Here is a 12,821-nt window from a genome sequence, read left to right on the forward strand (position 1 = left end):
TTCTAGGGTTTAGCTGGCTGCTCTTGGCTGTGCTATTATGGAAAAGGGTCAGGTCAAAGCATGTGGCTTTGAATTTCAAATCTTTCATGTCCAGACCATAAGGATGCCTATTAAAATAATTTCACACTCATAACCTCCAAAAGTGTTTTGTTTTCCTTATGACCAGGAATACCCTTGGGGTTCTTGATGAATGGAATACTTATGGTTAAGTCATAAGGACAAGTTCTGTACACTAGAGAAGTCTTCATAACAAAGTACAGAGAAATAGCCTGTCCTCAACCCAACTTGAAACATGCATTTTCCTCTGAACCCTAGACTGTGTCCTTTTATGCCGGCAGTCCTGTTCTCTCAATGCTCAGGCCTCCTGAGGAGTGGCTTCTGCTAAGTAGCTGCCACAATCGAACAAGAAATGTGCATTTGATAGTTCATGGGGTGTCAGTGGTTAGGGAGAGGAAAACCTTCAGCCAAGACTCAGCATCTTGACACAGTACTGCACAATGGTTTGAGGCACAGACTCAATCCCAGGAACTCTCCCTCTGCAGAAAGTGTGCTAACAGTACAAGGAATAGTAAAGGAATTAGTCCAGTACCTGGCATAAGGAGGCACTATATACGTCTTTGCTATAATTGTAGCCAGATGTTTGCAATTTCTGCTTCCCAAGCACCAAAGCCCTTGACTAGGTATGAAGTGGTGCTGTTCCTACTGTGCACCGATGCTCTGGGCAGGGCATCCTTTGCATAATTTAAAGAGACTTCTCCAGCCTACCTACTAACTCTTGTTTTGCAGACTAAGTCTGCTCTGGTGAGGTGTTCTTTGTTACACCAGTTGCAGGGCCAAGTTACCAAAGGCATGCAGGGTCAATTTAAAAAGTCAGGCCTAGCTTTGGACCAACTTCAAAGCTTGCACTCTACTGGAAGGGAATCCTCTCCCTTCTGCTGGATGTGAGGAGTGAGGGGAAGGCTGTCTGGGTTGTAACCTTTCTCCATTTGCCAAATAGAAGGCATTCTCTCAGGGCAATGACAAACTGAGGGGAACATGACTGAGTGGGATGCTTCCACTCCCTGAGAAAAGTTTCCTTCTGAGCATGGAATTTCAGTTGCAAGGGAACAAAGACTGAGAAATATTTTAAGGGAATCCTCAGCCTTTCTGAGAAGTATTAATCGCATCAGATGTTTCAACTACTCTGTACTTCAGTTAAATAAGAAAAAGCAGAATAGTAAATATCTTTCTTGAAGTACTTTGGTAAACAATATATATATATATATATATATTTTTTTTTTTTAAATAAAATTCAAGGGCAGCCCGGGTGGTTCAGTGGTTTGGTGCTGCCTTCGGCCCAGGCTGTGATCCTGGAGACCTGGGATCAGGTCCCGCGTAGGGCTCCCTGCATGGAGCCTGCTTGTGTCTCTGCCAGTCTGTGTGTGTGTGTCTCATGAATAAATACATAATAAAATATTTAAAAATAAAAAAAATGAAATTCAATAATCAACTACCAGGTCTTTTAAGTGTTTTTCCAAATCCAATTCCCCCACAATAACATTTCTATTTTAGGAGAGCCTGAAGGGAAAGAAAAACAAGAAGACAGTTTAGAATACAATGTTTCCAAAGCAACTACTCTGTGGTTCTATCAGGACGCTCAAAGCCAGAGCTCAGGGAGGAAGAGGCTGTCAGGTGTCTGGGGAAATGCTTCAACTGTATCAACCCCACAATTACAGAGAGGTTAGAAGGCACAAGCAAAACACCCATCCCAGCAAATTTCTTTCATGTTTTTAATAAAGAAGCATCAGATATCTTCAAAAGAAGATTAAAAGAAAAAAGTACTGACATCTGGTTCTGGCAATGCAAACTGAACAAAAGCAGAACCAACTACTCCACTATAAACACACAGAAATGCTACATGAAACACACCAAAACAAGTCCATCATCACTGATGCCTAATTAAAGGTGAGCCCCCCCCCCCCCAAAACATTCTTCAGAAAAGAGCAAGTTAGCTTACATTTAAGTCCTTTTAAAATCTTTCTTTTATTTGGGGAAGATACGTTACCTGAGATGACCTCACCCAGCAATACTAGTTTGAGATGCTTACCCAGGACACCAAACCATTTTGTTTTTAAAGAAGAGACTTAATGTAGAGGTATGACCTCACAGATGTTGCTGAAAGCAAATGGTTAAGTTTGAAGATCACTGTCATATCTAGATCATGGAGAAAAAAAAAACCCTACAGTGTTCCTATGGTATGTAATGGGAAAAAAAGAAAAAGTCAAGCAGTAAACCTGAAGTAATAAACGATATATAGTCATTTACACTAAAAACTCAATAGATGGACAGAACAGCAGAGTAGACACATAGTGTGAGTGAATCAGAAGAATGCAGGAAAGAGATAAAGAGGCACAAATATGCAAGAGAGGCTATGTGGAACAGGGGCAGTCTAACACATGTCTAACAGTGGAAGGCAGAGTAGGCCAGAGTCAAGCAGATGATGCCTGAGTACTTTCCTGAACTAATGAAATATGTAAACTCTCAGACCAAAGGCTTGTATGTCCTGAATGAGATCAATACAAATAGAAGAATGCCCAGGCACATAATTTTTATTTTTAAACTCAACAAGTACCCAGAACAAAAAGATTACCTACAAATGAACAAAAATAGGACTGCAGCTACTTCTCCAGAATAAATCTGCAAAGTGCTGAAAAAAAAAAACTCAATCTAGAGTTCTATGCCCCAATTACAAACTATGCAAGCTTAAAGACCAATAAAATGATGCTCAAGCAGAGATCAAGAGTTGAGCCTTCACAGGAAAGAATGACTCCAGAAGAAGGAAATGGAGCCTCAAAAAGAAGGGATTTCACAGAAGAAAAGTGAGCACAGAAAAGAGCAAGGCCTGACTGTAAGACAATGGCAGTGCAGGACATTAGCAAACGCTGGGACAAAACACAACATGAAAGACATGGAAGAGGAGGATCAGTGAGCAAACTTCCAAGGACCTGTGTGACACAGGAAGATAGAAATAAGAATTCACTGTAGGCTTTATGAAGTTGAGGAGGCATGTTGAAAACTTATGGGAACATTAAAAAAAAGAATTGAATAGTCATTCAACCAGTACAATGAGAAAAGAAATATAAAAATTCAATAGAAAGCATTAAAGGAGAGGAAAGGGACAAAAACACATATACACACAAAAAAAGGTGAAAGAAATTATCCAAAATAATCACTATGCTAAATGAAAATGGGTTACATTTCCCCACTAAAAGACAAGAGACTACCAAGACTCAGCCATTAAAGTTCTAGGTGTATGTTTAGTAAAAAATAATAATAATTCACATTTGCACAAGGAGACCAAGAGATCATTACAACACAATCAGAAACCTGTATGTCCATGCAAAGAAAGCTGCATAAAATGGTATAATAAATTCTAATACTGAAATAACACAGAAGTTAACTAAATTAATTAAATCTCCATGATTCAACATGGATGCATTTCAAAATATAATACTGACTAAAAGAAAGCTATCTAAAAGAGTATTAAAAGTAACCATTAGCATTAATTCATAAAAATTTCTCAGAAAACACTATATATTGTCATGTATACATATACATGTGTTGAAAGAATAAAAACATATTCAAAGAAACATGGACTTCAAAAGAAAGTTGTATCTGGGACTTTTTTGCATTTTTATAATTTTTTAAAAGATTTATGAAAAAGAGCAAGCAGGGGAAGGGCAGAGGGAGAGGGAGATGCAGACTCCTCACTGAGCAGGGAGCTGGATACCCGGCTTGATCCTAGGCTGAGATCATGATCTGAGCTGAAGTCAGATGTTTAACTGGCTCAGGGACACTCAGGTGTCCCTAGTATTTTCTTTTTTTAAACAAATAATTCAAATCAGTAATAAAAGTCAATATTTGTGAGGTACATAGATATCATTTATGTGATTTTACTTTCCATATTTTGAAGTAGTTCTAAAATGACAATTTAAAATAGAAAATGCGGGATCCCTGGGTGGCGCAGCGGTTTGGCGCCTGCCTTTGGCCCAGGGCGCGATCCTGGAGACCCGGGATCGAATCCCACATCGGGCTCCCGGTGCATGGAGCCTGCTTCTCCCTCTGCCTGTGTGTCTCTGCCTCTCTCTTTCTCTGTGACTATCATAAATAAAAAAAAAAAATAAAAATAAAAAAAAAATAAAATAAAATAGAAAATGCAAAGGGGAAGAAAGTAAGTTTTGGATTTATGCCAATCCAGATCCATCTATCCAGTCAGTTATCAATCACTGATTTATTTATTTTTTTATTTTTAAGATTTTATTTATTTATTCATGAGAGACACAGAGAGAGAGAGAGTGGGCAGAGACACAGGCAGAGGGAGAAGCAGGCTCATGCAGGGAGCCCGACGTGGGACTCGATCCCGGGATTCCAGGATCACACCCTGGGCCGAAGGCAGGCACTTAACTGCTGAGCCACCAAGGGATCCCATCAATCACTGTTTTAAAATTGCATTTTAGGGATCCCTGGGTGGCGCAGCGGTTTGGCGCTTGCCTTTGGCCCAGGGCGCGATCCTGGAGACCCGGGATCGAATCCCACATCAGGCTCCCGGTGCATGGAGCCTGCTTCTCCCTCTGCCTATGTCTCTGCCTCTCTCTCCCTCTCTCACTGTGTGACTATCATAAATAAATAAAAATTTAAAAAAAAAAATTAAAATTGCATTTTAAATGTTCTGAATGTTTGAAGCTGTTCTCTCACCTATTCATAACACACAGTTCTAACGGCAAGGGAATAAACATAAACAAGTACTCAAAAAACAATCTTACTTGTAATCTATCATTTTCTTTGTTAAATAAAGTAAAACCGTGGTTTAGCCACTTGCTTTTTTCTTTCGGCATTTGCTTTTTTCTATCCTAGTGCTCACGATACATTTGGTGGAGCTATATTAACAAAGAGGAAACACCGAGATCACAGCCATTTTCTAAGCCAGTGATCTTCGTGTGAGGGCCAGGATGCTGAGGCCGCACCCACCACAGCACTTGAGTAGAAAGCCATGTGTCATGTTCCTTGGGAATAGTGGGAAGGTGAGAGAGGTTTAAGAATCATTGCTTAGTAGAGTAGTCCTCAGACTGTGTGTGCTCCTGGCTTCACAGGGGGGAACTGATCCTTGCATAGAGTCCTTATGAGATAGAGACTGTCAAACAGAGGTGGCCTTAGGTCTGAAAGGAAGAGGGAGTTTCTTGGGGGGTAGAGACCAGAAGAATGAAAGAAACTGGTGTTGGGGGGTTTGAGCAGGGCATAACATAACATGCAGGCTGAGAGCTCAAAGTGTCTCCTACTCAGTAAAGGGGGTTGGCAGTGATTTTTTGTTTTTGTTTTTGTTTTTAAAGATTTTGTTTATTGATTCATGAGAGATGCAGAGAGAGAGGCAGAGACACAGGCAGAGGGAGAAGCAGGCTCCATGCAGGGAGCCTGATGTGGGACTTGATCCTGGAACTTCAGGATCACTCCCTGAGCCAAAGGCAGATGCTCAACCGCTGAGCCACCCAGGCGTCCCAGGACTAGCAGTTCTTAAGGCTCAAAGCCCAGCGTCCTGTACAATACTGACCATGCTTTCCCCGCAACTACTGCAGAGTCCCATCCACAATCAGTGCATGAGACCCATGCCAATCAACAGGGACGCTCCCAACTGACTAAGTCACCCAGGTGCCCAAGTCTAAATTTTTTGTATATTTTAAACTGTTTCACAGTTTTCAAACTATCATTTAGTTATTTTCCTTCTTCTGGTAATTTTAAAGTGACTCCCTGCTTTCATTTCTTTGTTACTTCCCTTCTTTCAAGATTAGTCTCCTTTAAGTGACAGTTAATTTTATTTGAATTAGCCTAGAACTTGCCAAGGCAGCTGTGAATTCATGCCACAGGATTAAATAAACACAGCTATCAACGACTACGTATTTATTTTTTAAATTCCTTACAAACCCAAATATGTAGATAAGCAGAAAGGTAAATAAAGATTAATAATCAAGACCAGGCCAACTGTTATGACCACAGGAAAATGGTTCCAGCTCTCAGGACATTTCTCTGAAACAAGGGGCCCAGGTGAGGTCCATGACCTTCTCAGTTTGTTGTCATAAAACTCTATAACTGCCCTCCTAGGTTTTAATATTCAATGGAATATAAATGCCAATTTAAAGAAAAAAACAGTAGTTAAGATGAAATAAAAAATTTGACAAAGGATATGTTACAATGGCATTACTGATGGGCTTATGTAAGTACAGAAAAAAGACAAAAATGGAATGTAACAAGTAGTAAAATTTAGGGCTTATTTTCAACTCCGAAATACTTGATCTGAGTATATTTTTAGAAATTGGATTTAATTTAAGGAATGACTGCCTCCTTATGATTACTCTTTATGTATACTAAATTGTGAGTTAAAAATGTTTTCCTCCAATGTTTATTTCTTAAGTCTCTTTATCCAGTGCTCAGACCATTCAACATCATATCTAGTTCTCACCAAGCTGTCAGAGAAAAATTTGTATTTCCTACTATGGTGCTTCTGGAACCCTCCAAATTCAGTCCTATGCACACAGCAGCAAGTACTTTTCTTCCCCTCTTTACCCAAGAATTACCCATTAAAGAGAGGTTAAATTATGAAGTTATAGCTGTACCTCTAGGGCTTGAGAAATGGCAGATCCTTAAGTTCTACAAGATTTAATAATCTTAAATATTTTGTCTCTAGAATATTGCTATACAGAACAATAAACTCTATAAAGGCTTTCTTAAGGACATGGCTGTATCATCTACCAATTATGGGAAAATAAACAGTTCACTCTGAAAAACCTGACAGCTTGTAGTTCTGTCCCTCGAACACAGATGTGCATAGTGCGGGGCCCAGGAGTCACTCCTGGTGCACTGCCCCTGCCTCCAATCCTGCAATATCCATCCTGGAGGCTAATTAAACTGACTTCATTCTAGAATAGGATAGAAAAAAGTGGAAAACGGGTTGTAAGCATTTCACAAAGTATGAGGCATAAAAGTAATGATAGTAGCATCTACCATTCTAATGATAAACTCTCTGCCTGGCTTACAAAACATCCATGGAGAACAAGGTAGACTTCCCAGAGGTGCAATCAGTATCTCTCATGATCAAACAGAGCATTCTGCAGTGGTGTATCCACCGAGACACTTTCTTGCACACAACCACATGCAGACAGGGGGGCAGGATGGAGAGGCCTGAGGCTAATGGGAGAATTCATTCTTTCCTCTAAACACCCCTTTTAAGATTCATTTTAATTTCTCCCCTTCTCCCCTTATCTTCTTCTTTACTGCTCCTTGGAGAATTAAAGCCACAATAAAAAAATAAAAATCTAAACGGGAATGCTTGCAAATGTTTACATATGGCTTAATTCTCCACCCAGAGATTTAACAATAGTTTTGTTGTGAGACATTTGTATCGCAAGCCTGAAAGGGGGAGTCCCCTTCCCTAAAAATATATACCAACTGTGTTTACCCTTGGAGGGCAGCTTTCCTCCCCTGTTTAGCTTTAAAACCTGTATTACATAACAGTGGAAAATAGGGAGGACCTAAATTTTGATTCCAATTTCTTTCATTTTTATTTCAGCTACAATGTTACGGTTTGAGATCATCAAACTTGGTTTTCAACATCCCAGAAAAAACATGCACAGAAAAATTTGGCTCAAACTTACAGACCATTCAAATCCTAAGTGCAGATCTTACCATCCACTCTTCTTCAGCTTTAAAAAACGAATTTGTCAAATCTCAAAGCTATTTACAGTTATCAGATTAGGTGAGAGGCTGACTTACCAAAAAACACACCAAGCACAACTGCTACCCACTTCCTTCCTCCCCCACCTCCAAACAAGAATCCTACATTTATTAAATGCTTAATAATAAAATGTTCACAGATCTGTTTTTCACATTTTGTTCATTTTCCACTCTGTATTCTGTTTGCATTAAAGTATTTCTGAAAATATTTAATTATGAATATAACATGAAACATCAAAAAAGAATCAATAGCAAAAGCTTCTATTTTAGATATTCTAGAGGGCATATTTATATAAACAACTCTGACATTCTGAAAAATCAATTTTAAAATATACTAAAAGTGGATTAATGTATTTGCTCTCCCAGTCCACCCATCCCACCACCCCTCCAATGCAGCTGCCCTTCTTCATTTAGGAACACAACAATTCAGGACAGTGATCAGAGCACATTTAAGGCAGACACTTACCTCACAGAACATATAGAGAGACAGCAATGTGAGGCCAAGGTTATATACCACTAAAATTCCCCGGCAAGAGAATGGCTGCCTATTCTTCATGTATTTTGGTCCCAGCCATACAATTAGTAAGTATATGACAGAGCAGATAAAAGTAGGTATGTAATTGTCCAGAAGAAACCATCCTTTTACTCTGGTATCTGGAAAATAAGAAAAGGAAAATATTTAGTGATTCATAAGGCAGATATAAAAAACAACCATAATTTTTTTTCAAGTATTAAAAATCTTCTCTCCCCATAATTTTATAATAGTCATCTAATACTCAAGTACCTAAACGCCAACAAAGCAACTGGAAAGGAAGCAAGAGTTTTCAATATCTGTCATAAAAGGTGAGGTTCCTTGTTACATGTTCTGAATAACGTGTAGATCATGCATGGTTTTTGCTAAAGTAAAAAAAAAAAATCCTTTCTAAGAATCATAAAGAAAGCAAGGAGAAAGCTAAATTTTCCACTAGCTATATTGGCCAGATCTGCTGAATGAATTATGCACAGGACAATGAAACTCCAGAAATGACAGTCTTTGAACTCCAAAGTCCTCACCTGAAATAAAGTATCTGCTAGCCTACCCAGCCAGAATGTGCAGACTCAGAGAAAATGGTCTATTTATCCAGCTCAACGACAATCAGTGATTAGAAAGGCAGCATCTGCTCTAAGTGCAATGGTCAACAGCAGAGGAGACAATTTTTAGGGGGGGGGGGGAGGATGAAATAGCAACGAGCAGTGAAGTGACTACTAAGGAACCTTCTGAGCAGCAGAAGCTTGAGAGCAAAGACCTACAATGATTCAAGGGAGCTACAGTGTAAGAGAGATCTCCCTTACTCACATCTTCTTTCCCCAGTGGGGATGAGGAAAATTAGTTTCAAGTAGCTGCCAGCAGCAATCTGACAGCCCTCTCCTCGGATGGGGGTAACCTCCTTGGCAGCCAGACTCCCTAGGTGTTAACCTATCCCTTGCAAGTCAACTTCATCCTGCAGCTGACTCCCAGGAAGCCACCTCTTCAGCACGTTTCCCTTGGCATGCTGCTTTTATGAACTCTCAAATCTTATCTGCCCTCCAAGGTCACCTACTCTGGAGCTCAGAGGCACATGCAGGTTTTGCCTCTTCCATCTTCAGAGAAGCAGCAGCTAGTGGGGGCAGTCTCTGTCCCTTCTTCGACCTCCTGACTGGGCCATCCTGCTACTTTCTCCCATGCTTTTTCTTCTGATCTTGTAGGAAAAGCACCCATCCACTTGGGGAATGGATTGTCACTCTCCTTTCCTGCAGACATTCTACATTCTCCTAGTGTTTCTCTGCAGTGCTCCTCCCGTGGCTTCAGAGGGAGATGCCCTCCACCTTCTCACCACTACTTATGTTAAGGTGGTGGTGTGTGTTAGGACAGTTCTGCAGAACTGGCAGTTCTCAGAAATTCTTCAGGGAGGTGGTTGGCCCCAGGGAACTTAAGGAAACAGTTTCTTAATGCCTTGTGTTCTCAACTCTGGGCCCCAGTTGTCAAGTGTAAGAAAGCAAGTTCCCACTTAGCAACTAACATTAAATTGTTACATATATTTGTGTGTACATATATATCATAAACACAATAAATACACACACAAAAACCTCCCATTTCCTTTTACTTAATGTTCTATTTTATACCTTGCTTTTTAAGTTTTATAAGGCCAACCTCCTTCATAATGCCAAGTACTTTCAGCCCAACTGTGGCTCCAGCAGTAAATTCTTAGGGATCTAGCCAACCCTGGTAGTCCTTGCCCACTCTCTGCTGACTTGTTCAGACATGGGCATGTGAAGCAGCTGTGGCCTCTGAGCTCCCAAGGAAATGACAGTTGGGCCAAAGGCCCTGTGGAAGAGTTTCCTTGTTCTTAAAACCATGCAAATGAACAGATTTTTTCCTCCTCCTCTGCAGGTGCTGTCTGGAGCTTCTGCACCATCCTACAACCATGAAAGGCAGAGGGACTTTTCTGAGGACAGAAGTGCTGATGTACTGAGAATGCAAAGTAGAACATGACAAGAACAAGTGTTCTGGTCTCAGGAGTTAGTCAATCTTGATAATGTAAACCGATCATTTTTATTATTGTTTCATCCATTTAATATTGGATTCTTTTCTCCCATAAAGTTGGAATAAGGCATCACTGTAACACAAATAAATACAAGATGATCTAATTTGTTTTTTTTTTTTTTCACTTGGCTGAACACTAATTTACTCAACCTGTTTCCCTCTTGATGGGCACCTAGATTATTTCCAGTCTTGTCAAGCAATGCTGGAGGGAACATACTTATTCCTATCTTTGTATAAATGATCAAGATAAGCCATAGGATAAAGTCTCGGGAGTCAAACAGCTGAGTCAAAGGGCATGTGCTTCTTGATTTCAAAGGAAGACACAATTACCCTCCAAAGAGGTCATACCAATTAGACTCTTTCTCCACATCATTACTATTACCAAATACATTTCATTTCTACAACACTAAGTGATGAATTCCCTTTCCTGTTTTCTTTTGTACTTGAAAAATCATAAAAAAAAGAAAAAAGAAAAATCATCAGTGAAACTCAAAGTATTTTCATCTGTTTAAAAGCTTCTTGCAATTTTTAAATGACCCTTCCTATGAACCTAATGAATTCCTTCTTTATAGATACATCAGGAGACATTACAGATGACGCTCAAAGAAAGCAATATGGAGTGGATTTACTTCCTAAAAGGAAACAAACGATGAAGTATAAAAAGTGAGGTCAGGTGCATATATTTACCCATCGAAGTGACACAACATGAAAGGACATTAACATGCCCTTAAAACTGTAAAAGGGGAAAAGTTTTAAATTACTCCAGCAGTACATTTTGGAAACTAATCTCATCTGGAGACTCACAAGAACTGAGGAAAACACACCACCAATGATGGTGAAATCTGCAGCATTTTCAGGCTGCAAGCTTTCCAGCATGATCTGATCCCCAGCTACAATCAGCAGAGGGTCACAGCAGCTGTGTCTCTGCTCTGATAGCCAGGAACACTGTACTACTTCAAGACCATTGTCACAGGACTTCTCCAGCCCCTTGTTATCCAGGACAAAGCATTAGTCTTATCATAGAAGACACTAATGTTTTCTAGAATCTCTTCATGCAATATTTATAAGTGTCTATAAGGGGAGGAGAGCAAAAAAACCAAAACCACCTTACCTCGGGGGCCTAGTAATGCCTTGAAATAGGTACTAAGTGATGCATCAAAATTTTCCATTTTAAAACCTATTAAGAAAAATAGACATTGATTAATCTCTACTCAAAATGCTTTTTATACAGTTTTATCATAAAAGAACAAGAACAAACCTTTTCAAAGGATATACTACAGACAAGGTTATGTGGAACCTTTTTTTTTTTTTAAAACTCTCCAAGTAACTTGTGTGCTAGGTCTAATTTGAAAATCACAGGGAATACAGAATCCCGTGAATTCACTTTATAAATGAAGTGCCAGTTTTCTGAACTTCTTTTTCACAGTTCCATAAAAATGCCTTCCGCGAAGCTGGAATCTCAGTGGAGAAAAGAGTGGAACTGGACTGAGAAAGGTGGCAGACGGGAGAAGATCCCATCTGGGCAAGAACCAAAGCTTGAGGTAAGCTTGTCTGTAGCCAAGATAGGATGAGCCATGTTGGAGAAAGGAAGTCCACAGTGAGGAGATGGTTTCCTCTGCTTGCTATTTCATTAAATATTATTTAAAGATATTTCATGTCCATGGTAAAAAAAAAAAAATCAAATATTAAAAACGAAAAGAGGCGCTAAAACCAAAAATCTCATTGCTTCACCCCAACCACAATTCCAAAGCCCCACTGTCAGAAGGAACCTGATGGTAACATTTCTTGGACATACCTCGAGATTTTTCTCTTCTGAGCACAAACGGCATCATGCCAATGGGTCTTAAAATTGTGGATTTCAACCCACTACTAGATGATTAGGTCAACTTAGCATTAAAAAAAAAATTACAATAATAATAATCAGTGCTTTACCCTAATGAGAATGAATATTTTCATAAATCTTTCATAATATGTTACTGTATCATATAAGTATGATATATGTAAGTACAATGTACTCTGTTGTGATATAAAATATATTCTTACTATGGAGGCTGCAGTAAGATAACAAACAGAAAACAATGTTATATCAAGAAGAGTACATATTACTTACTTGCTTTCACTTAAAACATCTTGGAGATATAATCTTCTATCAGTATTATAGATTTACCTTCATCTTCTAAGATTTTATAGCTCCTCACATTTGCCCCCATTTAAGATTTACATTTACAGTACAGCTAAGCATCTTTTCATATGCATATTGACTAGATTTTCTATATTAAAGTTAGAAAGTATATATTTTCAATTTTCCTCGTCATTACTCTTAATAGAAATAACCACAAATATTTTTCTTTCCCTCGGCAAAGGCAAAATTGGTTTTATTAACTAAGTAAGCTGTTAATCATTTAATGACACTTCTCTTCCTTGGCTTACCACACCGAAGTATATGTATTGTTTGGCTAATTTCATGGATAAACTTTATCCATGGACTCTAGTAGTC

General features: G+C 39.1%; 1 protein-coding gene across 2 annotated transcripts in view; it reads right to left on the bottom strand.

The window, feature by feature from the left end:
- ELOVL5 (ELOVL fatty acid elongase 5) overlaps positions 1-12,821 on the bottom strand; it is a 75,055-nt gene that overhangs the window by 16,640 nt on the left and 45,594 nt on the right. For both annotated transcript variants that reach the window (XM_055329971.1, XM_055329973.1), the window contains exons 2-3: positions 11,436-11,501; positions 8,228-8,415 (exon numbers count right to left, since the gene is read on the bottom strand). In XM_055329971.1, the coding sequence (XP_055185946.1) occupies positions 8,228-8,415; positions 11,436-11,493 (246 nt within the window). In that variant the 5' untranslated portion in view covers positions 11,494-11,501. The remainder of the gene's footprint in view (positions 1-8,227; positions 8,416-11,435; positions 11,502-12,821) is intronic.

The sequence above is a fragment of the Nyctereutes procyonoides genome, unplaced genomic scaffold, assembly GCF_905146905.1.
Source record: "Nyctereutes procyonoides isolate TBG_1078 unplaced genomic scaffold, NYPRO_anot_genome, whole genome shotgun sequence".
Lineage (NCBI taxonomy): Eukaryota > Metazoa > Chordata > Mammalia > Carnivora > Canidae > Nyctereutes > Nyctereutes procyonoides.